A 27,599-nucleotide genomic window follows, 5' to 3' on the forward strand; every position below is an offset into this window, starting at 1 on the left:
TACTAAATAAGGAAAACAGGTAAGAATTGGGAGATTGGAGGTTATAAGTGAGTAAGGATGAAGAGCATTTGTAAGTGTTAGATCTTGGAAAGAGGGATGGTGAGGTGTAAGGTAGCATCAGTCCTTGTAGAATGTAGAAGAAATAGAGGAGATTGGTGGCCTGTGATGTCAAGGTGTTTAAAGGGCCATTATTGCTAACACTGAGGTCATCAGGAATGAAGGCAGGGAGTTAGGGTGGGGAGAGCAGGATGCTTGACCAAGTACTGAACTCACTGAGGAAGGAGGGGGAGTGATCTGAAACTCGATTGATGACAGTAGTAAATCCAGAGAAGGTGGATGGCATAGGCTTCCTAAGGGGAGAGAGGTTGCTGAGTAATGATGGCGGGAAGGTCTGGAAGTAGCAGAAGGAAGTGAGGAGCATGTGCCCTTTGGCTATATGCCTGGAAGGATATATAAGAGAAGAATTATGCACGAATCAGGAATAAGATCTATTTAGGAGAAAGTTAGGCTTTACTAGATGTTCTTCGTTGTCCCTTTGGGCACTAATTTCCCATTTTCTGCTCTTGTTTTTTTCTGAGGTTCCTATTACTTAGAAGTGCTTGACAGATTTACAATGCAGCCAGCCCTGAAAGCCCAAAAGAGGTTACTATGTAAATTGTTGATTGTTTAGTACTTAGTTTAGAGATCATGGAATCCTGGATCCAGAACAGGAAGGAACCTCAGAATTCATCTAGTCCAGCTTTAAAGATAAAGAAACTGAGAGCCAGGAAAATCAGTTGACTTTCCCGGGCACAGACATTAAGCATCAGAGGTGGGGTGTCCACTTGGCTCCTCTGCCTCCAGGGCCAATGCTTTCTACTTGGGTCCATGCTGCCCCATTTGTGTAATACAGACTGACAGGGTGTTTGCCACATTGATTGGCATTTGGTTTCTAAAGAAGCCCTGAGGGGGAGTAGGTGGTATTCTTGAACCTGAGTTTCTTCATGTGTAAAATAGTGCCGATATCTGTATTAAGGTAGTCGTGATGATCCAATTGAATAATGTATGTGAGAAAGCCTTCACATTGCTAGGGCACAAGTGGTAATCCTAAGTCAACGGTCCACCTTTTGACAGATGTCTTTTAGGCCAACATGAAGGGGATGATGCCTGAGAGACAGCGTGGTGGAATCACAGTGAAATTGAATGTCCTTGAGGGCTGTGGCTGTTTTGCTTTGGAATTTAGGGTTAAGAGTCAGAGTTGGAATTAGGGGGGTAGCAGCATGGTGGTGTTTTGCAAATAGAAGGTTCATTAATAATTGTTTGAGTTAAATCTACCATGACCATGTTATTTTGCTTCAAATATGCTTTGTTGATGTTTAAGTAGCATTCTGATGTCTTATTTCCTTCAGTATCTATATTTTATTATTAATAAAAACATTTCTTGCCATTGCCAAGATTTTTTGTGTGTTTATAATATTAGAATTAGGAAAGGATTTTAGATACTGTGTTCTTTGCTAGCTCTCCATTCACTTATTGTAACAAAACAGTAAATTTCAGAAAGTAAACTTGCTTTTAAAATCTTCAGTGTTAGTTACTGTATTATATAAATTATATGTTATAAAAATGACATAAATGTTTCTTTGTTTTATAGTTCAAAATTGAGAAAACTATGAAAGAAAAAGAAGAGCTGTTAAAGGTAACTACTGTTCTGGAGAAGGAGACTTCGCAGCTCAGAGAACAGATTGGAATGCTGGAAAAGGAACTTTCCAATGAAAAAGAGAGACGTGACCAGCTGCAGGCGGAGCGTGAGGTTAGTCGTGGGACTGATTGTCAAGTTCTCGAAAGCAACCTTTTCCAAGAACCAATGAAATTGGAAAACAAGTCACACGTAGATAGCCATTTACACAAGACTAGGTCAGTCCCTGTTAACCTTCTGCCACCGTTCCTTTTATGTTAAAAACTGGTTAAAATACTTCAGACTTTTGGTACCAGGCTTGGTAAGGTAGTTCTTGACAACCATTTCCAGATGTTTTGACAGTAATTGCAGCATTTAGGATAGAAAACCACTTTTGCCTTTGTTTTTGAAATACTATGAACTATTAACACACTAAGAAAAAGGATCATAAAATAAAGCAATTAAAAACAATTGCTTTTCAGAAAAGAAGAATTTAGTGAATTAACCTGGGAAGCGGGGTAAGGGAGACAAATTTTTGACCATAAAAATCAGTTTGAAGCTACTTAATGGATACCTAATAAAAGCTTAATTCCTTAAGTTCTATTAAAGCTGAAAAATACAAGATATAGAAAAGTATGGAGTGGCTTCATTAAAAAATATGTTTTGAAGTTGGAAGAGGAAAAAGAATGAATCAGTGTTAAAGTTTACAAAACTTAGATAAATTCTTACACAGATACTGACAGTATTTTTAGAGCATAGAATAACCATTTAGATAGTAAACGACAGCTGGAAGGGTATTTAGGAAACAGGATTTTTAAAGGACTAGCTTGGAAAATATGTGGGAATTTGTGAAAATTTTGGGAAAGTTCAATCGGCGTCTCTCGTGCAGTGGCCTAATTGGAGGCAGAGTATGGTTTATGTTCTTCTCTCCTATAATGGAATGACTTCAGTTTACTGTTTTAGACAGTAAATATATATCTTTTGAATCTTCTTAATTTAGTAGAAATAATTATGGACATTTGTTTGTAGAGCCCTTAGAGCTCTTTTAGCTTTTACAAAGTGAGTTTACATAATTATCCGATTGTTCTTTATGAGGTTAGAATTTTATAGATGATGAAAAGGAGGCTTCAGGTAAGTTAATCGATTTCCTGAGGTCATACAGCTAAGTGCCAGAGATGGCACTTATTAGAAGAAGTCCAGTCTGGTCTTTATAGAAAGATGTTACCATAGAGACCTCAAGACTTAGATATATGACTGTTGGGTTTTTTTTGTTTGTTTCGGTTTTTTGGGGGGGCAGTGAGGGTTAAGTGACTTGCCTAGGGTCACACAGCTAGTGTCTGAGGCCAGGTACTCCTGGCTCCAGGGCCAGTGCTTTATCCACTCCACCACCTAGCTGCAGAATTAGAAGCATTAGACAAATGGGAACTAGATAAATGTTTAGGCAAAATGGAACATGAAATACATTGATTTGTTAAGGTAATCTTACTTTCTTTTATTAGAAATTTAGACCTGTATTCTGTGTAAAAATATTTGGGCTCTCCCCCTTCCTAAGATGTAATGAATTTATATATAAGAACTGAATCATTTAGAAATCGTAAATTTGGAAGGGAAGCTACAAATGATTAATAACAGGATGCTATAAAAGTCTTTTCAGTTTTATGCTATTAAAAAGGAGTAATGCTGTCCCCAAAATCTTTGTGCAGCTTTTTTTTTTTTTTTTGGTGGGGCAATGGGGGGTTAAGCGACTTGCCCAGGGTCACACAGCTAGTAAGTGTCAAGTGTCCGAGGCCGGATTTGAACTCAGGTACTCCTGAATCCAGGGCCAGTGCTTTATCCACTGTGCTATCTAGCCGCCCCCTTTGTGCAGCTTTAAGTTTTAATGGCTTAAAATTGCATGAAGATTTTTGGGATGCCACATGTAGGTAGGTACCCCTTGATTTATGCAGTTAACTTTTTATTAGAAAATTGTCTAAATATCAAATAGTTCTAAATGCAGTAGGAGAACCGGTCACCTTGTGATTCTTTTCATAAAATGAGTACTTAAAAGATTTTTTGGGGGCGGGGCAGTGAGGGTTAAGTGACTTGTCCAAAGTCACACAGATAGTAAGTGTCAAGTGTTTGAGGTCGGAGTTGAACTCAGGTCCTCCTGAATCCAGGGCTGGTGCTTTATCCATTGTGCGGCCTAGCTGCCCCCCTAAATGAGTACTTTTTAAGGGAACAAATTAGTAACTTAAAATGTTATTAAAAGGTAAGAAGTCTGGATGTTCATGTTTCTAGTGTTCTGGAATGTTGGGTAAGCCTTTTATCCAAAATGTTAGTAATGCAGTATTGTGTATCTCATACAAATATGTATAAAGATGGTTGAAAAAGGAAAAAAAAAAGTGCCTGGAGAACAGAACTGCTCTTTTGTTTTCTTGACCTCCTCAAAGCTTTGCTACCTACAGGTAAAAGGGCAGAATTGAGGGATGTACCTTCATTAGCCGCTCCTTCCTTCAGTGGCAAGAATCCAATTTCTACAAAGACCTCTGGGCAGTTGCAAGGACAAACCATTCTCCTTAAAGCTGGCCCATGGGGGAATGTGGCTGCTATTTTAAAACAAGAAAAAAGAAGGGTGTGGGGGAAACTTTTATGCTGCGTTTTTTCTTCTCCATTTTTATGGGGAAGCTACAGAAAGGAGGTGAAAGTCATGTGGTTAATATGACACCAGCTGTACCTTCTATGTTTCATCAGTGTGCCTCTTAAGAGACTTGCATTTATATACTTTTGTGTTTTTAAATGATTTGCATTAGTTGTCAATTGAAGCTGCCACTTAGGTCATGGTTTAGGGGGGGGCCATACTAAATCACCTGGAACATAGCCACGGACCTTGACTTGGGTCAAAATGACCAGTGAAGATAACAGTTTTCATAGAAACCATGTATGTTTTTCCTATAGGAGGCCTTGGGAGCTCTCCTCAAGCCAGTTTGTTTTTTTAAAATACGGCAGCAGATTAGAAGCGTGAAAATACTGACTCCAGTAAATGGCTAGAGAAGCTCAGTCAGCATTTTGGGGTGTAGGTAGAGAGGGATATTTAGAGTAAGATCAAATGAACAGCCACACATTTCAGCAGCCTTTGCCAGTCTTATTAGAAGGGACTTAAGAAATAAATGTCTTCTTTGCAGAGAGATGCATGTAAGGATACTGGGCCCTGGATGTGCCTGTAGTCATGGCCAGTAGCAGACCCATTTCCTTTATTTTTATTTCCTATAGTTTTTCCCACTATATCAAAACATAATAAAGAATCTGATGTCAATAAGCATTTATGAAATGCCTGCTTTGTACCAGGCACTGGGGTAAGTATTAGTGATACAAAAAGGCTCCCTGTCCTAAAGGATCTTACAGTCTAATGGGGATTAAGCAGATAACTGTACAAACCAATTCAGTGGGGGATCAATTGGAAGTAAGCAGCAGAGGGAAGGCGCTAGACTTAAGAGTGACTGGGAAAGCTTCCTGTAGAAGGTGGGATTTCATTTGGGTTTTAAAGAAAGCTTGGGCATCTAGGAGGCAGAGAGGAAGAGGGAGGAGAAACGGAGAAGATTCCAGAGATGGAGTCTTGTTCGTGGAACAGCCAAGAAAGAGGCCACTGCCCCTTAGTGGCAGAGAATGAGGAAGAAGATGACTGCACAAGTTGGGGTAGGAACGTGGCTATGATGGACTTTGAATGCCAGAGCATTCTATATTTGATTCTCTTGGACCTAGAGTAATGCTGTGGAAAGAACCCTGAATTTGGAGTGGAATTACCAGGCTCAAATCTCTTAGGTCATCATTTCCTCCCTGTGAGGCTTTGGACAAGTCATTTTCTCTAGCCCTCTGAATGTTCTTTTGGGGGGGGGGAGGCATGAGGCAATTGGGGTTAAGTGACTTGCCCAGGGTCCCACAGCTAGTAAGTGTCAAGTGTCTGAGGAGGCCACATTTGAACTCAGGGCTTCCTGACTCCAGGGCCGGTGCTCTATCCACTGCGCTTACCTAGCTGCCCCTGAAGGCTCATTCTTAAAATAAGAGGTTGGGTTAGATGAATTGCAAGGTTCCTTTCAGTTCCAGATCATTTGAATTTGTGATGTGAATCCTCGAGGCTCCCTATATTCAGTATCTTTTTTTTTTAAGGAGACAGATACATCATACATTTTACAGAGTCTGAGGATTCTGTGGGGCAACAGCAGAAATTGCTCCAACAACCTGGATGCCTTGAGCATCAGAGAGGTTCTGAGACACACACTAGAGGAGATTTGTTTTCAGGGTAGACCCACCTAGCAAAAGCCACATCCTTGCCTCCAGTCAACCGTTGTGGATTGAAAAGAATCCTTTGTTCCTTCATGACTGGGTACAGCAAGGTCCTCTTGAATGAAAATAAGGAATCCTGTGAACTGATTGTGTGCATCTTAGTTGTCCTACTGGAAGTCATAATTATGTAAATATATGGACATAAGAGTGTGAATTGAAAAAAATGCAATCCCTTCATGGGATTCTGTGGTCACTCTAAGCAGGAGCTGGCCGTTGCATCAGGGCTCCCTTCCCTGCGCAGAGTGGGGCATCTAGGAGGAATTCAGCATCCTCGGGACTCAGGACCATTGCCTTTGGCTTCTTGCTGCTGTTGTGTCCTCCAAGGGTTGGCCTGAGTCCTTGGAGAACAAAACAGCCACGAATCAGACCTTTAGGTGCAAGGTTGTAGCCTTAACTTCCAGATGAATTTCGTTCCCTACATAAATCTCTCCCTATCTTACACATTAAGCAGCCTTTTTCTTACTATTTTCTACCATGAATCTCCTTTTGCCATCCAGCCAGCCTGTATTCTCCACTTTCTCCTGCATATCTCATACTTACTTTCTGTTCTACACTTAAGTTCTGCCCTTTCAACCATCTCAAGATTCGTCTTCATGAAACTTTCCTTCCTCTATCTACACTAACCAACCTTTTCCTCTCCCTCTGAATTCCTATGTACTCCATCTGTTGCATGTCTTGTCTTTGGAAGCTTCTATTGGGGGGAAACTATTTCATGCATTACCTTAATAGCAGCTTGGAAACTACTGGCTCATAGCAGGTGAGTGTATTCTTGAATTGACTCTGAAGACCAAAAGAATACTCTACAGTCATTGCAAATTCACCTGATAGAATTACATTTCTAAAAGGATTTTTAAAATTTGTGAGGCTTGTTTTCATATTTATCACCTGATTCCTCTTTGGTTTGTCCTTAGTTTCTCTTAGACTATGAATATAGCTTAAGTCGTGTAGTTGTTAAAGGTGATTCATATAGTAGACCCATATAAAATTCATTTGCATTTGTTTATCACATTTGAGTCAGTTTTATATCATTAAATTTGTTTCAGGTGTTTTTAGCATTGGAGAAGGAAATGACAAACCACTCCAATGTCTTTGCCAAGAAAACCCCATGGACAGTGTGGTCCATGGGGTCACAGAGACTGAACAACAATTTAAAATATTTTTAGATTGCATTCTGAACCAGCTCATCTGATATGTACCTCTTAGCTGTTATCCTAGAAGGGAAGGTAGTGTAAATGGAAGGGTTGTTGAAGGTGAAGTATTTTCAGAGATGGAGAAAATTGAAGTAGAATTGTAAAACTTATAACTGAACCATCTAACAGCTAATTAAGCTTCAATTAATGATGACACATAAGACCTTCATTAGTGACTCAGAACAGGAAGAGAAAAAAGAAGAAAGAAAACAGAATTTTCCAAGGGTTTATTTACAAATGTCACAACAGATTTACTGCGACACATTCTAAATAACAACAAACTTGACATTACCAGGTTGTTGAAACATCAACTCTTGTATGGTTAAGTCACACTTTGACTACCAAAGTTCTCTGTGTACCAGTTTTGAAATAACTTAGAGCTTTCTTTTCAACAGGCAATCTTAATTGTTTTTAAGACCTTTTTTTGGTATGGTTCTTCTGTTTATTAAGAATATAATGAGGGGGCGGCTAGGTGGCGCAGTGGATAAAGCACCGGCCCTGGATTCAGGAGTACCTGGGTTCAAATCTGGCCTCAGACACTTGACACTTACTAGCCATGTGACCCTGGGCAAGTCACTTAACCCCCATTGCCCCTCGCAAAAAAAAAAAAAAAAAAAAAAGAATATAATGAAAACCATTACTGACTTCCTATCACTAATATTACTGCATGGTAACAATATAGTAAACATTTATCAAATCTTGAAGAGAATGCTATGTTGGGAAAGATACAAGATTTTAATAAGACATAGTTTTTACCCTCAAGGAACTATTCTTTTAGGGGGATAACACAACAACAGCAAGAGTTTTAATATACAATACCCTGTTAGAATTAGAAAACAAAATGCTGAGTGATATTTGTAGGTAAATGCAGGGGATCTACCCTAAAGGCAATGAGAAGGTTCCATTTCTTAGGTTTTTCAAGGATGACTGGAGAGGGACAGGCCTCCTACACATAGGTAGGTTAGCCAGTTGACCATGCTGGCTTCCAGGCCAACTGGTCTACTCCATCTTTTCCTTTGGCACCTTTGTACAGGCTGAACTACCCTTCCATACCTAGGGTGCTCTTCTACACCTTTTGGAACTTCTAGGTTCTTTTTTTTTTTTTTTTAAGTGAGGCAATTGGGGTTAAGTGACTTTCCCAGGGTCACACAGCTAGTAAGTGTTAAGTGTCTGAGGCCGGATTTGAACTCAGGTCCTCCTGACTCCAGGGCTGGTGCTCTATCCACTGCGCCACCTAGCTGTCCCGCTAGGTTCTTTTTCAAGGCTCAGCTCATTTCCACTGAATTTCTGTAAGAATAATAATACACAGGGATTTCGGGCTTTACCATTGCATGCCCCAGTCTCAGAATTGTCCACAGTTATAAAATCCCATTGTTTTTATTTGTTGATAGTCAAAACAAAACTCCATACTTCTGAGTAGAGCAAAATACCACCTTAGAAGTTCTCCAATAAGATGCTTCTCATTCACCTAAAAATAAAAAATGATTCCTTTGAAGAGGTAACAGTAGAAATAACTTTGACCTTCTGATGAATCTCAGTTCTGCAGGCAGGAGGAAAGGGGGATGTATGGAGCGGGAGAGGTTCTACAGAGCTTGCTCTGGTTTCAATATCCAGACTGCCTTCGTACCACAGAATGTAGTTGGTGTCACATCCTTTTGCTGTTTTTGCAAGCAGTTTGTGCCGTATTGGGATCGATGGTTCTTTGAATGTTTATTAGAATTTACTTGTTATTCTGTTTGGTTCTGGGGTTTTTTCTTTGGGAGCTCATTTAGGGCTTGTTCAGTTTCTTTTACTGAAATTTGTTTGTTTGAAATCCTCTCATTTCTTGTCCTTTTATTCTGGGTCCTTGTTGTTTGTGGTTGGTTTTACTTGTGTAATATGTGTAACAACTATGTACCCAGACTATTATGTACAGGATCAGTGAAAATAATTACCAGAGGGAAGGCTCTAAAATTAAGAGAAATTGGGTAGTGTTTCCTGTGGAAGGTGGCTGGAGGAAGGAGAGCATTCTGGACGTGATGGATGGCCAGTGAAAACACCCAGGATTGGGAAGGTCATTGAGGCCATTCCACACCAGCCTTGGTGAAGGAAGTGGGGAGGTGAATCCTGGAGAAAACAAGTTTAGGAAAACATTTTTCAATAATAGCTTTGGGCCGTGTGTAGATTATTCTCATTAAAATGTTATAAAGCTGAGACCATAGGGCTTACTTAGTGAGGGCCTGTAGTTACTGATTCGTCCTCTTGATCACTTTTTTGGGGGGGGGGGTGTTTAACCTTTTTAGTAGCTTCCTCTAACCAGGATTATAAGTCTTATGAAGAAACTCAACAAGGGTCACTTCCATTCCCTAAGGAAGTAGGCAGGCTCTGTAACTCTGAAGCCTTAGACTTCTATTTTAATGAAGTTGGGAAACACAGTTGTGCGGTTTTCATTTTCCTTAAAGCAGTCAGCGTTCTGCCTCCAAGTACATCGACTCAGTTACTTGAAATCATATGATAGCATTTGAAGCTGCTGGTTCGGAGGAATTCTTAGCTAGTTTTTGTGGTGCTAATGTCTTAAGGATTCTTCATTCACCTTTTAAAATTGTTTTGCATGCTTTTGAATTCAATAACATCATAGGTTTTATTAAAAATAGTATTTTATTTCATTTTTTCCCAATTACATGTGAAGATAGTTTTCAACATCCATTTTTGTAAGATTTTGAGTTCCAAATTTTTTTCCCTTCCTTCCCTCCCTGCTCCCCTCTCCCAAAGCCAGCAAACAATCTTATATAAAGTTATACATTACAATCATGTTAAACATATTTCCATATTAGTCACATTGTGAGAGAAGGACATATAAGTTTTCAACTCCCCCCCCCTCCCCTACACCAAACCACATCAATGTTTGTCTCATTTTTTCCTTTGCTTTAGCCAAAAGGAAAGAATGGATTAGTGGATTAGTTTATTTTTTCCTCAACTTGCATGTCAAATTCTGTTTCAGTTTTCACAAAATAAAGTAGGGATTGATTACTTAATAACATGCTATGTGGTTTTCAACTTGTTCATGAAAACTTCAAACTAGAATTTAATATACTTAATTAGACAATTTTCTTTGTTGAACCTTTATTTTTCCTAATTTATTTAGAACCGTATTGAAAAAAATTGCATTGTTGCTAAGTAACTTCATGCAATTGTTATTAAAGATAGAAAATGCTAATGAAAGGGACATAGGGCATTAATGATTCTGATATTCATCTGAAACCACATACTTCAGCCACCTGGTTCAACTTTTTCTATCTTGCACCTTTCTGTAAAAGCTAACCATGAAAAACAATATTGATCTTCCTTTTTTCTTCTCCTTTCTAATGCCTGCCCTCTGCTGGACAAAATGTGAAACTATCCAAAGCTCGAAGATGGGATGGGGCATGGATAATAGCAGTTTATAAAAGCCATTTTGTAATAATTGAGGTGGCAAACTTGGTGTTGCAACATAAGTACTGCCTATGACAATTTACTATTCCAATATTTTTTAGAAATAAGTGATTTCATTTTTGCATTTGGAAGTACCTCCCTGATTCTCATAAATGCCTCTTTCCAAAGGGTCTTGTTGAAGCGTCACAAACTCTAAAAATGGAAAATGAAGAGCTGAAGAAAAAACACAGTGAAGCAACTTCCAAAGTTCTCCAGCTTGAGGAAGATCTGGTGACTGTGAGCCAGAAAGCAATTACAAAGGAGACTGAATTGGACAGGTATTGAGGATGGCTGTTGTTGACTTGTTTACTTTCAGAAGTGGATTTCTTACTTAACTTGACTTGATATTTTTTTAGTTTGAAAGACAAACTCAAGAAAGTAACACTTGAAAAAGAGCAGCTAGAATGTCAGTTGAAGACTGAAAAGGATGAGAAGGAACTTTATAAGGTAATTAATTTTTTTCATCTCTCTGCTTAATAATAATTAGATTTGACATTTTAGAGAACCAGGTGGCATGTTTAATGTAGGTACTACAAGGAAGGTACAATTTTTTTTTTTCCTCGTGGTGACATGGTTCCTTTGTGGGTGAATTTCTTTTTCTTTTTTCTTTTTTTTTTTTTTTTGGTGAGGCAATTGGGGTTAAGTGACTTGCCTAGGGTCACACAGCTAGTAAGTGTTAAGTGTCTGAGCCCAGATTTGAACTCAGGACCTGCTGACTCCAGGGCCAGTGCTCTATCCACTGCACCATCTAGCTGCCCCCTGGTGAATTTCTTTTTCAAGTCAAATCATTAATAGCTGATCTTAAAGCTAAGGAATCTTTATTTTGGTGAAATTTGTTTTCTTTTTATTTAGAAGAGCAGTCAGCAGTGACAGTATCATTTGAATTAGTGCAATGTTTCTGAAGGACAGTGGTCATTGTGATGGTGTAGCTTCTCCTTCCCTCCCTCTTTCTCTTTGCCTGGAAATTTAAAGAGAAGTCAGTTGAAAAATTCTTGATTTCTTCTTCTTCTTTTTTTTGAACCAGATATTATTATGCAAGAACCCAAGCATAGAGTAGACTGTTAGAGAAGGGATGTGGAAATTGTTTTACTGGGATGATTTAGGCTGGTTTGAGTTAGAGATAACGAAAACTCTGATAGAATACTAATACCATTGAATGCAAATTGTCATTTGGGGAATGAGGGAAGCAACAAGCATTTATTAAGTACCTACCATGTGTCAGGCATTTTGCTAAGTGCTTTTACAGACACTATCTTATCTGATGTTCACAATAATCCTGTGAGGTAGGTGCTAATATGACAGTTGAGGAAACTGAGGCAGGCAGATATGTGTCTGGCTCAGAGTCACACAGCCAATAGATGTCTGAGACCAGATATGAACTCACATTTCTAATTCCAGGCATTTAAGTGTGCCACAACACTTTTATGAGTTGAAGTGATATTTGTACCCTTTTAGTTTGAAAATTTTAACAAGTGTTTGTTTTAATATGAACAGCAGTTTCAGACAGGATTTTTTAGTTTGTCATTGATTTGTTTCAGTCGTGTCATTCTTCTGTGACCCCACTTGGGGTTTTCTTGGCAAGGGTAGTAAAGTGCTTTGCCATTTCCTTCTCCAGCTCATTTTACAGATGAGGAAACTTGAGGCAAACAGGGTGAAGTGACTTGCCCTGGGTCACCCAGCTAGTAAGTGTCTGAGGCCAGATATGAACTCAGGTCTTCTTGCCTTCAGGCCTAGCACTCTTTGAGCTGCAGTGCTGCCTAGTTGCCTTTACTCAGACAGGATTAGTTTTAGATTAAATAGCCCTGTCTGAATTGGGCAGTACAGATGTTCTTTTTTATTTTTTTTCTTTTGGCAGGGCAGTGAAGGTTAGGGTTAAATGTCTAAATTTCTTAGGTTAAAGTTAAAAAAGAAGGTTAGGTTAAAATGTCTAAAGCCAGATTTGAACTCAGGTCCTCCTGAATCCAAGGCTGGTGCTTTATCCACTGTACTACCTAGGTGCCCCAGTACAGATATTCTAAAGTGAACCCTTGAATTTTTCATCTGGATATTGGGAAGCATAGGCACATACCTGAAAACATCAGTGATGGTAGAGAAAGATAAACTACAGGTCTTAGGAAATGAAGGAAATGGTTTTGCCCGGGAGGGATTTCCTCTTTCCTCTTCTCAACACAAGAGTGCCCCCTTCTTTTTCTTTCCTTATTCTCTCACTGATAACAGCTTTTAATGAAGGCTTCAGAGGGTTGCAAGTATATTTGAGAGCAAGCCCACAGTGTTCTTGTCCCATCGCCCCCATTTTGATACAAATACAAGAGGAGGAGAGCCCCGACCCGAGGTTGAAGAGGATGGTTCTGGATATTTGCTTGAAAAAGAGGAAGTGTAGGAAAACCCCAAGTATGGGGAGGAGGGGATGGGGGAAGGAAAAGAACCTTTTATTAAAGGTTCTTTCTAAAAAGATCTCAGAGATTAGGACACGTCCAACCCTTTATTCGACAGATGGAGAAACTAAGGCCAGCATGCCCAAGGTTAGTAGCAAAACTGGGTTCAAGCACAAGTTTCCAATCATTGTTCTAGGTTCATCTGAAGAACACAGAAATCGAGAATACCAAGCTTGTCACTGAAGTGCAGACTTTAAAGAATTTAGACGGGAACAAGGAAAACATGATTGCCCATTACAAGGAGGAGGTGGGCCGACTGCAGCTGTGTGTGGCGGAAACAGAGAGCCTGCAGAGAACCTTCCTGCTGACAGCCTCCAACAAAGTAGGCACAGCCTGAAGGGATGCTCTATCATGTACATCTCTATGTCCCTGACATAGACACGACATTGAATTATAAGTGTCTGAAATGGGGACAGCTAGGTGGCTCAGTGGATAGAACACCGGCCCTGGATTCAGGAGGACCTGAGTTCAAATCTGACCTCAGCACTTGACACTTACTAGCTGTGTGACCTGGGTACACAGCTAACCCTCATTGCCCTGCCAAAAACCAAACCAAAACAAAACAAAAAGTATCTGAAATGATCTAAGAAAGTTAATACATATATGAATTTAGATTTTTATTTTTAAAAAGATATGTATATAAAAGTATCTTCTAAATGTACTTCGAGACCAAACTATTCATTTTATTTTATTTTATTTTTTTGGTGAGGCAATTGGGGTTAAGTGACTTGCCCAGGGTCACACAGCCAGTAAGTGTCAAATGTCTGAGACCGGGTTTGAACTCAGGTCCTCTGGAATCCACGACTAGTGCTCTATCCACTACGCCACCTAGCTGCCCCCTAGTTTTATAGACTTTTGAAGGGTTTGATGATATTTAGGTGCCCCCCTTTTAAAAAAAAAATTTTTTTGGACGGTTATTCATTTTAAAGCAAGAGTCTGTTGCCGTCTTCTGTACATTTTAAAATATATGCCAAAAAATAGGGTAATTGAATGTAGCAAAATTTCTGTGAGGAGCAGCAGAGATTCATTGTAAGGACTTTCTGAATCTGGATTCGCTAAAGAAAGGAGTTACCCAAGGTGTCACTAGAATTTTACTAGGCATCAGCGTCCTCTATGAAACAGGGATAACCCACCTCCCAGCAATGTGAGGAGTCATTTGTACCTAGAAATCTGTTTTTGTTGTATAATAACACACAAGGAAGAATTTTCATGACTTATTTTAACCTTTTAATATTGGTTTTTATTTATATCTTGATGAATTAGCGGATTTTCATTTTGTCAGTTTTAGTCTTTATATTATTTATTAGCTTGGATTTGTTTAACCAATTTCTAGAAAAATTGGACTGTTAGCCATTTATTATTTTACTAGAACAGCTAGGTGACGCCATAGTTGCACTGGGCCTGGAGTCCTTGATTTCAAATTTGGCTTCCTGTGACCCCTGGGCAAGTCACTTAATCGTTTTGCCTCAGTTTTTTCATCTGTAAATTGAGCTGGAAAAGGAAATGGCTAAGCAATCCAGCGTCTTTACCAGGAGAACCCCAAATGGGGGTCACAAATAGTTGGACAACAACAAGAACCAGTATTTTACTGGGTCCCTGATAGACACACTGTAAGGTGGGCAGATCCAAAAGCGGGTTTTGATCACATTGTAACAACTTGGAAAGGATTTCATAGACTTAAAAAAAGTTTTTTTAGTTAGGGCAGATGAGGGTTTAGTGACTTGCCCATGGTCACACAGCTAACAAGTGTCCAAGGGTCTGAGGCCTGATTTGAATTCAGGTCCTCCTGACTCCAGGGCCCGTGCTCTATCCACTGCACCACCTGGCCGCCCCCTAGTTTTATAGACTTTTAATAATAATGGAAGGGTTTGATGACATTTAGGTGACTGATAACAGAAGTGATAACGAAAGCTTAGCAGCTGTTCCTCTTAAGTTATGATGGCAGCGTTTGTCTTCATTCTCTTTTATTAGATTGATAAGGAAGGATGTAAAAGAAGTGTAAAGAATGTATCATGGGGGGGCAGCTAGGGGCGCAGGTGGATGGGGCACCGCCCTGAGTTGAGAGGACCTGGGTTCAGGTCCACCTCAGTCACTTGACATTTGCTGGCTGTGGACCTTGGGCAAGTCACTTAACCCCCTTTGCCCCATCAAAAAAAATTGTAAAAATACCCAAAAAAACAAACAAAAAAAAGAATGTATCATGGGGCAGTAGAGCTCAGTGCCTCAGAGACCAGTGGAGTCCAACCCATACAGTTGAGGAAACTGCAAGCTCTCAATGGATAACTAAGTATACTTCCCAGATAGGAAATGGACTGAGGTGGCTAAATAGCAGGGTCCTCTGAGCTCTGTTCTTTCACTCGGCTGCTGTCTCATGTGTTAGGGCAACCGATGAGTAAAGACCAGTGGCCAAAAGGTTTTTATCTTTCCAACAGAATTGCACAGTGTTCTTCACAGGCCTTTTCTCATCATGCTGTTAATCATTCCACTGGGCTAGGTGCCCTGCTCAGAATGAGGTAATGGAGATCCCTCCTGCTCCAGAGTGAGGGGATTGTGTGGAGGGGCATCAGAAGATGATTGTGAAAGAAGCTTCCAGAGACATAGGGCTGTTGGCACTGCTGGGTCCCAGCAAGGGACACAGTGGTGTAGAATGGGAAGAACTGGCTAATGAAATAGATGCGTCCTTTGGGAATTCTTCATAGTCCGGTTTAGTTGGTCTAGAGTTAAGTCCAGGGTAAAGCCACCCCAGAGCCCTGTTTCTGGAATTAGAGGCCTGGATTCAGACCTGGCCTCTCCTAACGATCTGCGTGACGTGGGTATCATGTGAAAGTGTGGTGCTTGGGTGATACGCCTTCTGCTATGCCCTCCGGCTCTCAAGCTGTTACATTTCTTGAGCTGTAACTGCTTCCTGTGGACTGGGAGGGCACCAGGGGCTGAATTTCTTAGACTTTTTTTTCCCCAACAAACATTTATTTTCCATTTCCCATTATGGGTAGTTTTCAACATTCATTTTCATAAGATTTAGAGGTCCACATTTTTCTCCCTCCCTCCTTTCCTGTCCCCCCCCCACAAGATCAGGTTTTATTATGGTTATATATTGTTATACATGTACAATCCACCAGTGTTCTTTTTATCAGTTCTTTCGTAAGGGAGGCATAGTAAGCGTCCCTCATTAGTTCCTTGGGATTGTCCTGGATCATTGCACTGCTGAGACTAGTTAGAGTCATTCACCAATTGCTCATTGAACAATACTGCTGTCACTATGCACGATGTCCTCTCAGCTCTGCTCACTTCCCCATACATCGATGTTCATTAGTCTTTCCAGGTTTTTCTGGGATCATCCTGTTTGTCATTTCCTGTAGCACAAGACCATTCCACTACAATCATATAACACAGCTTTTTCCATCATTCCTCAATTGATGGACATTCCCTTGATTCTCAATTCTTAGCCTCCACCAAGAGTTGCTATATTTTTTTGTACAATTTTCCCCCCTTTTCTCTTTTTCATGATTACTATTATTAACTGTTTCCCTTCCATCCTATTCCCTTCCCCCATGATATTTATTCTATTATCCATCTTCTTTCATCCTATCATTCTTCAAAAGGGATTTGCTTCTATCTGTCCCCTCCCCCACTCTGCCCTTCCTTCTTTTGCCCCTTTCTCTTTGTCCCCTTCCCCTCCTATTTTCCTGCAGGATTATAGAGTTACTCCACCCAATTGAGTGTGTACATTAGTCCCTCCTTGAGCCAATTCTAATGAGATTGAGGTCTTGAGCCAATTTTAAAGAGTGTTAGGATCATTTACTGCCCAGATTAAATAGATTACTCCATCTAGTTGGGTGTGTCTATTAGTCCCTCCTTGAGGCAGCTCTGTTGAGTTTAAGATCTTTGAGCCTTTTCTGATGAGTGTATAATTAATTTACTGCCCTACTCCCCTCTCCCATCTCTTCCCCCCCACTCCATAAGCCTTTTCCTGTTACTTTCCTGTAGGATTTCACTTCTTGCCCTTCCCCCTCCCCGCCCCCAATGAATTCCCTTCACCCCTCAATTAGACCCTAAAGATGTTATCATCTTGCTAAGTGACACAGTGGACATAATCATCACCCCTGGACTCAGGGGTGGACCCAGCCAAAACCCAGCCCTCAGACACAAGACAGGTCGCCCACTGTATGACCCCAGGGGGTGTCCCCCAGCTCCAAGTTTTTTTTTATGATCTCTGGGTCTTCTTTTGAAAGTCAAATTTGCCATTCAGTTCAGGTCTTTTCATCACAAATATCTGAAAGTCTTCTTTTTCATTAAGTCCCATTTTTTCTGCTGAAAGATAATGCTGAGTTTTGCTGGGTAGGTGATTCTTGGTTGTAATCCTGTTTCCTTCGCCCTTTGGAATATCATATTCCATGCCCTCCAGTCCTTTAATGTAGAAGCTGCTAGATCTTGTGCTGTCCTGACTGGGGCTCCACAGTACTTGAATTCTTTCATTTTGGCAGCTTGCAACATTTTCTCCTTGACCTGAGAGCTATAATATTTGGCTATAATATTCCTAGGAGTTTTCTTTTGGTGATCTCTTTCTGGAGGTGATCGGTGGATTCTTTCAATTTCTATTTTAGCTTCTTCTAGAATTTCAGGGCAATTTTCCCTGAGCATATCTTGGAAGATGGTGTCTTTTCTTTTTATTTTTTGTTGGGGTTAAGTGACTTGCCCAGGGTCACACAGCTAGTAAGTGTCATGGGTCTGAGGCCGGATTTGAACTTAGGTCCTCCTGAATCCAGGGCCGGTGCTTTATCCACTGTGCCATCTAGCTGCCCCCGGAAGATGGTGTCTAAGCTCTTTCCTTGATCATAGGTTTTCAGGTAGACCAATAATTTTCACATTATCTCTCCTGGACCCTATTTTCCAGGTCGGCAGTTTTTCCCAGAAGATAGTTCACATTGCCCTCTGTTTTTTTATTCATTTGGATTTGCTTTATTGTGTCTTGGGTTTCTCATATAGTCTCTGGCCTTCCAGTTGTTCAATCCTAATTCTAGGCAATTGTTTTCATCAGAGAGCTTTTGTACCTCCTTTCCATTTGACTTTTCAAGCTGTTGACTTTTTTTCTCTCGTGTCTTTCCTGCATCATCCTCATTTCTCTTTCCAATTTTCCTCTACCTCGTCTAACTTTATCTTCAAAGCCCTTTTTGTGTACCTCTATGGCCTGAGACCAATTCGTATTTTTCCGTGGAAGCTTTAGATATAGGGCCCTGATGTGGAAAGTCTTCCTCTGAGGGTGCCCCTCAGTCTTCCTTGTCACTGAAGAAACTTTCTATGGTCCTTACCTCTCTCTGTCTGCTCATCTTGCTTTCTTTACTTGACTTTAGCTCCTTAAAGTGGGGCACTGTTTCCAGACTACAGTATCCCAAGCTTAAGAAGTCCAGGTGGTATGATTTAAGGAGGATCAGTTCGTCCCTCCCCAGCCTGTGTCCTGGTCCTGATGACCCCAGACCAACTTGCCAATCAACCTGCTTTGTGTGTTGTGGTTGTTAGCTCCCACAAGCTTGTGCCCCTCCCCAACCTGGGCCACTTCTACTCGAGCCTACCACCTGGTTCTCAGTAGGGGTGTAAAATCCAAGTTCTGCCTCAGCACCAGCATAGACCCCTGTAGTCTCCCCCCTGCCAAGGGCTCAGCCCACTCACCAGACTGTGAGCTTAGTTCCAGATGACACTGGTGCCTCAGCTGATTCAGAGGCTCTGAGGGTCTCCTTCTCTGGTGAGGACTTCCTGAGACTGGATCTGTGTCAGGGTGACTGTGGGGTTGGGCCCGACTCCTGTCTCAGCACAGCAGCTCCCTCCTTCTGACCTTCCAAGCCGTTCTTGGTTAGAAGATGATTTCAGCACATTCTTCTGTGAGTTTTGCTGCTCCGGGCATTGTCCTATGGCGTTATTTGGATGCTTTTTGGAGCGATCGTGTCATGAGTTCAGGAGCTCACAGCCTTTCCTCCGCCATCTTATCTTAGACATTTTAAAGCTTTTGCTTCCTTAAAATGAGAGTAGTTTGAAGCAGGCATGTTGGTGTTACCTTCTATGCCACATTACCTTGGAGGTTAAGACCTGGTGTGTTGTTAGGAACAGATGGTTTGGGGGCAGTTGGGTGGGTGGTACAGTGGATAAAGCACCGGCCCTGGATTCAGGAGGTCCTGAGTTCAAATCTGGCCTCAGACACATGACACTTAGTAGCTGCGTGACCCTGGGCAAGTCACTTAACCCTCATTGCCCCACAAAAAAAAAAGGAAAGGAAAGGAATAGAAGGTTTGGGGCATGGACTTTATTGATGGGAAGGGATTGGCGGTTGATAGAGGCCAGGAGACCTTACGTGTACAAGTACATGGAGAAAATGAAACTGGAGAGACTTTTTATACAGACACTTAAGGATCATTTTTATTTGTTGTTCAGGATGACATCGCATATCTAAAAGAAGAGCTTCGCAAAGCAGAGGAAGAGATCCAGGGTACTCGGCAAAAAGTCGTGTTTCTGGCCAAAGAGCTAAGTGATGCAGTCAATGTGAGAGATCAGACCATGGCTGACCTCCATAGTGCCCGGCTAGAAAATGAGCAGATCAAAAAACAGCTGGTGGAGACTGTGGCTGAGCTTCGAGCCGTCGTGAAAAAGCAACAGGTCAGCCAGCCGTCTTTGTTTTGAATTTACCTAGAGCCTTCATGCTGCAAGCTTCAAAGAGAAATAATGGTGTTCATGTAAGACAGATCAGGGTTTAGATAGAGCACAACATTCTCTATTTTCATTGAACCATCTTGCTTTTTCTTGAAATTAGTTTTGTGGTAAACTTTTAGTAATTTTCAGCATGTTCTTAATGGTTATTATGAATGATTCTGGTTTTTGAATTGGTTTTCATAGGAGAGATTATAATTTTACATTTGAGATTTCCTGAAACTTGTGTCCATTATTAAGCAAGGAATGCTGTAGGCAGAAATCCTTTGAAAAAATGGAGCCTAGAGACTTGGTTTCTTTGGGATACCCATAATCTTTAGAGGATGTATGCTCTGAGAATGCTTGACTGTGCATGCGGTATAGGTTCATTTTTTGTAATGATTTAGTATTTAAAAAAAAAATAGGTGTTGTAGAGAAAAAAGGTGTTTCTACAGCAAATCCCTGGGCTGTTTGTTTGTTTGTTTGTTTTATTTAATTAAAACTATTAGTCTAAAAATATGGTTCATATCTTTTTGCAATACTGCAAAAGAAGTACATGGACAAAAGTATAAAACATTTTAGATATCTGTCTTCTAAATGAAATTAAATACCCATGAATGAATAAATGAAATATCTATTGTTTACTATATACGTTATAACACTATTCTAAGGACTGAGGATATGAAAAAAAAAAAGAGTTGAACTCAGATTGAAAAAACAGTTTGAAAGAGGCTAAGGTTATATGTTTAATTCTCAAATGGTCATACTCTTATCTGGGCTACTGATTGTACTTTAACTTTAACCCTAGTCATTTCTCTCTTGTTGTTGTTGTTTTTTTTTAGTGAGGCAATTGGGTTACGTGACTTGCCCAGGGGTCACACAGCTAGTAAGTGTTAAGTGTCTGAGGCCAGATTTGAACTCAGGTACTCCTGACTCCAGGGCCGGTGCTCTTCCACTGCACCACCTAGCTGCCCCTCTCTTTTTTTTTAAAAATAAAAGTATTTTATTATTTTCCAGTTACATGTAGAGATAGCTTCCAGCATTTGTTTACATAAGATTTCCAATTTCAAATTTTTCTCCCTCCCCATCCCCCAGACAGCAGGCAATCTGATATAGGTTTTATATAGAGTTTGTTTCTAAACTTCTTTGTCAAATCCCCTTTTTCTTGAAGGAGAAAACAGATCCTGTTGAACAGGACCTGCGCAGAGAGGTGGAAGAATCTGAAGCTCCGCTTGCAGATGGCTGCAGATCATTACCGAGAGAAATTCAAGGAGTGTCAGAAGCTCCAGAAGCAGGTGCTGGCGGCTCTCAGAGCAGTCTGTGAGTAGTTCCATAGTCAGCCTGGTGCAAATGTTTGCTTCAGGCCTTTCTTATGGTCACTGAGAGAAGCGTGTCATAGTCAGTGCAGACATTGAGCATCGCGCTGGCTACACTTTCTGGGACTGGGAAGAACATCCTTCCTATTTTGTTTGACACCCGGTACCTGGGATCCCAGGTGGGTGAGCCCTCAGAAGTCAGCTCTTCTACCTCTGGTTTTACAGACCAGGGAAAGGCTGCCCAGGGAGAGTGTAGCGGGCCTGGACTCCAGCTTTCTTTCTGACTCTCCCTCTAGTACTTGTTCCTCTTATATCCTGTCAGGGCCAGTCTGCATATGGGGTCTCTCAGGGCTGCTTATCCACGGGCAGCCAGCAGAGGCTGCAGGACAGCAGCAGGAGAAAGTTGTTGACATCTGCCTCAGAGCTCTGAGTGCAGCATCTTGGTCACAATTTCTCTGGAATGCCTGGAACCATGAGGTGTACTTCTAGGAAAATCGACCTGGTGTTTGGGAGTACCTCTTATGAAGTGATCCCCTGACTCATTAGTGACCAGTTTTTTTCTGCTGTGTTGCAAGTAATCATTAGGAGAGAGAGAATGCATTTTTAAAGCAGGGGAGGAGGAGAATACAGAAGCAGCAGGTCATTAGGGAAAGAGCATTAAAGATATTACCTATGCTCTGGCTGTGGGCTCCGGGGCACAATTTCTGCTCTGTGAAGGTGTTGAGGCCTGGCATTGAGGAGCTTTGGGAGTGGGAGATGTTGGTTTCAGGAGGAGATCTGTGAAGGTATCTTCTGGTGAACAGAGGTAGGATTTAAAAGAGATTGGAAACCATCCCTTGGTACAGTATCAGCCGATTAGCCTCCTTTGTTAATCCTGGGCGTTTCTTTGGCTTAATCTGCTTGCTTACACATTTTAAAAAAAATTCTCTTGCAATTATTAAAGAAATTAAAAAATTCCTAATTTTTAAGGCATTGTTTTCTTCAATGAGATTATGCACCTTTTTCCCATTTTGCCAAATGAATTTTTTAAGGAATTGTTTCTTCAGTCAGTCTTTGTGTTTCTTTTTCCAATCTGCTGTTTCTTTTTTCACAATTTTCTCGTGTTCCTTTCATTTCTCTCCCCATTTTTTCTTCTACCTCTCTCAGTTGACTTTGAAAATCCTTTTTGAACTCTTCCAAGAAGGCTTTTTGTTTTGAGACCAATTCATCTACCCTCTTGAGGCTTCACATGTAGGTAGTTTGAGAGTATTGTCCTCATTCTGAGTTTGCCTTTGTTCTCTTCCCTGTCTACACAGAAGCTTAGCGGTGAGAGCTCTTTTTTCTTACTCATATTGCAGCTTATTTTTTTTTTTAAGTTGAGGTCTGCCCTGGGGGCACCAGGGTCCCTGTTTCAAGCTTCTTGTGCTGAGGTATAGGGGCTGTGTCACTGGCTTTCTACACTGAGGCCTCTATGGCGTGTGGATTTCTCACTGCTCTGGGCTTGCTCCCAGTGCGCTGGGATGAATGGCCAGGGCCTGGTTGAGCCTGTCCTGTGGGGTGGCCTTCTGGCTGGCAGCCTGCCCTCTGGGCTGGTGCTGGTGGGTTTCACCACTGGCCTGCTGCACCACCAGCTTGTTGAGCCAGGGGCCTACAGCTTCCTGCTGACTTGCCCTGACCCCTTCCACGCTGCTGCGCTGCAGTGCGCCACGCCTCCCTTTTGCCAAGTGAGACGACCTTTCCTGAAGTCTTCTAAATTATCTCTGTTGGAAGACTGTGTGTCTCTGTAGCTCTTTGCAAGTTTTGTTGTTTTCAGAATCGGTCCAGGAGGCTTGAGTTTATGTTCTTTTTGATGGAACAGAAGGAGTCTCAGGAAACTCGCTGGCTTCTCTCTGCCATCTTGGCCCTGCCCCCAAAGTAACTAAAATTCTAAGAATTCCTTCTCTCTAAATGAGTGTATGTATAGTTCCTGTAATAATATATGCATTTATACATTACAATAGTTGAGTAGACTGCTAATAATGATCTGTCTTTCCATCAAGAAAACTGGGAACCAGCAGAAAGTGATGGATGCCTCAAGCAGCACAGAGACAGCGGCTGACTCTCCCGTTAACCCCCAAAGTATCGGCTGCTCCAGGTACCCTAAACCTGCCAAGGTGTTTATGAATTGTCTTAGGGCTTGAGAAGACCATGATCTGGAAGAGCAAAGGGGCCAAAGAATTAACAGGGGATGATAGGAGTGCACACTTTATCAGCTCTAGCGCTGCCCACGCGCCCCCCCCCCCCTTTAAATCAGCTATTGACCCACACCAGAGGGAAATGGGAGCAAAGATCAGACAGCACAACCAGTCAGCATTTCCTAAGGAAGTTTCTTTAGCCAAGCAGTGATATAATGGTTTGGTTGTCATTGGGCTTCTGGCCCTAGTGGTAAATACCCAAATCTAGAACACTTGCTTCAGAGAAGATACTGCATCCATCATTGCTTGTCTTCCAACAAGGTGTTTTCCATTTGTATGTTACTGTTACATAATATTCCTGAAAGAAGAAACAACAGAGTGGGCCCACTGATTATTCATAGCAAGTGCAGCACTGAACTGAGTGATGTATGGGTGTTCACTCATGCATTTTGCATTATCTTGGAGGAAGAGGGCAGGCAGTTCCGAAGATTATAACAGTGCCACTACACTTGTGCTTGCATTAGACCTTCTGTTTGAGTACGCATCCTGTGCCTCAGGCTACTTCCATGGGGGGGGCCACTATGTCGTGCAGTGGAGAGGGGGTGGGGGCCTGGAGTGGGGGAGACTTGTTCAAATCTGGCCTCAGACACTTACTAGCTGGGTGATCTTGGACAAGTCACTTAACCCTGCTTGCCTCAGTTCCTCATCTATGAAATGGGCTGGAGAAGGAAATGGCAAACCACTCCAGTATCTTTGTCAAGAAAACCCCAAGTGTGGTCATGAAGAGTTGGGACACGAGAAAGAATGATCCGCAGCAGCAACAACAACAACAATAAAAACTCACACAGGAAAACAAGACAAGCTGTGTCTGGTGCCAGATTTTTATATGTGCTAAAGAGGGATTCTGTTACTGCTGGTCCATCAGTGTGTGAACTTGGACATACTTGCACATAGTAAATAATTGGGCTCAGAGTTGTGTAGTAGGTGGGTTGTGGGCTATATTGCCTTGGGAAATTGAGCATTGCTTATCATCACGTCAGACTTTTCATGATACAAAGGCCCTTTTAAAAAAATATTTTACTGTCCTTTTAACATCACCAGCATTTTCCCAGGGTAAGCCCTTGGTGTGACCTACCAGAGAGGTAATTCTTATAGCAAGCAATGGAGAGCAAGGGTGGGGGGACAGTTCAGCTAAACCAGGCCAGTTACTGAAAAAAACCTGACGCTCTTAAGCAGTGATGACTTCACCCATCTGTTTGGGCTCAAGTTTGGTCAGTGTAATTCTGCTTTCTTGCTTCTGTTCTTCCATTGGCATTATTGTGCTAACTGGAGATATTGCCTTCCCAGCTACTCTAACCTCCTTTCTGTAGTCCCCTTGCATGGCACAGGACATTCCCATCACATTCACAGATCACAGGCAGGGTAGCCACTCGGTTCCAATTCTTTTGTACTGAACAAAATGTTGCTATCAATATTTTATTTCTATTGAGGAACATTAGTATTACTTTGGAGTGATGATAATGCTGCATGGTCTCTAATAAACCTGTTTCCTGCCACCCAAAGAACGGTGGCTAAAGGGGACGTGGGCACGAATAGGCTGAGACATTGTCGGGACAGACTTGAGCAGAAGCCATGCAAAGTATGTGAGAAGAACAGCAACAAGGGTCTGGCCCTGAGCTCCCTCTAGTCAGTGCCTGTCCATAGGTCTAGGAGGCCTTCTGATTGAGGGGGGGTGGCACAAATGGGGGACATGATACGTAGAGGGCTTTAAGGGAGGAGCCCCGTGAAGTCAAATCGAGGGGATCGCATTTCTGCTTCTGTGAGACCTTTGCAGTGGACGCTGCTGGGCATACTGATTGCACTTGTTGCCTCTGACAGTGGGCTGACCTTTGTCCACCTAAGCTGTGGTTCCTGATTTAAGAAGTAAAATGGAGGTTTCTTTTCAGCGACCTTTTCATTTTAATTTTTTTTAACAGTTGGACTTGGTACATCTGAGGTGGTGGCCAGGGGCAAGTCTGCGAAATGACCAAAGAAATTGCTGAGAAAAGAGAATAGTATAAGAAATATGAAACAACTACTTTTGGTAAGTTGGTGGCTTTGAAAAGCTAACCTAAAGCAGATGTTGAGATGCTTTCAAGCACTTCCTTGATCCCTGCCCTGATGTCTTGCTGATGCAAATTGTTCTTGTGGCTGAACAGGGCCAGACTGCCCATGTGGGCCAATCCCTTCTCTGTCCCTGGTAGAGTATGGCAGAGACAGGGCTTAAACCCAGGCTTTCCTGGCCCCGAGGCTGGCTTCTAGTCACCTCGTGATGCTAAAAATGACTTGAAGCTTTCAGGAAATACAAGATGTTTCCAGTCTCTCTCTATGATATTTGGAAGACAACTTGATTCTTTATATTAATAATTCTCATTGATTTAGCACTTTGATGTTTTTACACATTTTACTCAAATCAACTCTGAGAAGTCATACAGGCATCTCTTCCCATTTTTCAAGGAAGCAACTGAACCTCTGAAAGGTTAGGACTTGCCCACAATTACACATTTAATAAGTGTGTGATGGAAAATTTAAACCCAAGTCTCACACTTTTTCCTGTTGCACCATGTTGTACTGATCATAAGACGAGTGAAACCACCATGCTTTGCTTTTCCCTCTATAAAAGTTACTTTTCTTTCTTTATTATTTTCCTTTTTTTTTTTTCTGGTGGGGCAATGAGGGTTAATGACTTGCCCAGGGAAGCAACTGTTGTTTCTAGTAAGATGCTGCTGTGACAGGTATTGTCTTAAATACTTCTTTCCCTGAGGTACTGTGAGGTTTGGTGAACTGATTCAACCACAATGCATTAGACCATTCTTCCATTGATGTAGTCCCCGATCTTTACCCTCCACCCCCACCACTACTTCAGAATAATGCCTTTAAGAGGAGGAAGTCAGCTGATCTGGTCACCAAACCATCCTGGAGCTTCACTAGATACCTCATCCTTGAGGTGTTGATAGGTAGTTAAAAGGCCCCTACCAGTTGAGAACTTGATTAGCTGGTGAACCGTGTCATGGAAAGACCTGGAAGGTGATTGGAAGCTGGTCATTTAACCAAGTAGTGGCCTGTCTGCAAATCACAGCCTTTTCTGTGGGTTGATTTTGTTTTGGGGTTTGGTTTTTTTTTTTTTGGTTTATTTGTTTGTTTGTTTTGGTCTTAAACATAGGCACAATTGGTCAGAAATCCAACTGATAGTTACTTTATTCAGATAGTTTGAGCCATACAAGTGAGTAACCAAAATCTAAATGGTTTGTGTTTTGTAGGATGAAAGGGCCAAATGTAGCAGCTACGCTGATGAACTGGCCAGGTTGGAGCTGAAGTGGAAGGAGCAGGTGAAAATCAGCGAGGATGCGAAACTTCGCCTGGCGGAGGTCGAGGACCAATATAAAGTCAGTGTGGACCTTGTTTTGTTGTCTATTAATAGTATGTAGAGCCTAGAAAATCTTACCCTCCCCACATGGAGGGTAGACCTGAGTCAGAGCACACAAAATGCCTGTGTTCAGCTTCTGCTAATGTTGAACTTTGATGAAGCCACGATAGAGTATGCCATATTGAAACTGTACCAGTTTTTTCGACTAGTAGCTAACTTCTTATGAAATTATTCAGTTTTGTTATACTGAAATGAGGTTTTTTTGTTTGAATATATTGGTACAATTTATTTGAAAATTAATTTGAAAATTAGAGAGTCTACCAATGGTGTAAGGCATATGATAGGAATAAAAGGTGTCCACACACCCCTGATTCTTATCCACAAGGAACTGCTTGTGCTCTGAGGAAGAGACAGCACAGAACTGTGTGTGAATAGTGCCCTGTGGGCTTTTGGCACATGGACGTGGGACATTTCCCTTGCTTTTAGGAGTCTGAAGTCTTGGTAGAGCATCAATGGCTAGCAGATGGTTCAAAAAGCATTTCCTCTCACCTGGTACAGAAATGAGGATGGGAGACACACGTTTACATGCATAATTATGTCATCTGAATGGGGTACAAAATTGAAATTGTGGAAATAGATGAGATCACCAGAGGAGATAAGAGAAGGCAGGCCAAGGATACCATTAGAAATTGTTCACCACTAATGCATTGTTGGTGGAGCTGTGAACTGATCCAACCATTCTGGAGAGCAATTTGGAATTATGCCCAAAGGGAGATAAAGCTGTGCATACCCTTTGACCCAGCAATACCACTTTTGGGTCTTTTGCCCAAAGAAATCATGGAAAGGGGAAAGGGATCCACATGTACAAAAATATTTATAGCTGCTCTTTATGTGGTGGCAAGGAATTGGAAGTTGAGGGGATGCCCATCAATTGGTTAATGGCTGGACAAGTTGTAGTATATGAATACAATGGAATACTATTGTGCTGTAAGAAACAATG

The 27,599-nt window shown here is 41.4% G+C and overlaps 1 protein-coding gene across 1 annotated transcript in view; it reads left to right on the forward strand.

Annotated features, from left to right (window-relative positions):
• The window catches only part of TAX1BP1 (Tax1 binding protein 1), a 66,594-nt gene that overhangs the window by 24,714 nt on the left and 14,281 nt on the right, over positions 1–27,599 (forward strand). Inside the window, 12 exon segments of the mRNA XM_043964965.1 lie at positions 1,631–1,789; positions 10,744–10,892; positions 10,971–11,061; positions 13,186–13,371; positions 19,473–19,694; positions 20,896–20,943; positions 20,945–21,025; positions 21,027–21,044; positions 23,059–23,185; positions 25,190–25,257; positions 25,259–25,276; positions 26,493–26,618. Of these exon segments, the coding sequence (XP_043820900.1) occupies positions 1,631–1,789; positions 10,744–10,892; positions 10,971–11,061; positions 13,186–13,371; positions 19,473–19,694; positions 20,896–20,943; positions 20,945–21,025; positions 21,027–21,044; positions 23,059–23,185; positions 25,190–25,257; positions 25,259–25,276; positions 26,493–26,618 (1,293 nt within the window).

Source organism: Dromiciops gliroides, chromosome 5 (genome assembly GCF_019393635.1).
Source record: "Dromiciops gliroides isolate mDroGli1 chromosome 5, mDroGli1.pri, whole genome shotgun sequence".
In the NCBI taxonomy this organism is placed as follows: domain Eukaryota; kingdom Metazoa; phylum Chordata; class Mammalia; order Microbiotheria; family Microbiotheriidae; genus Dromiciops; species Dromiciops gliroides.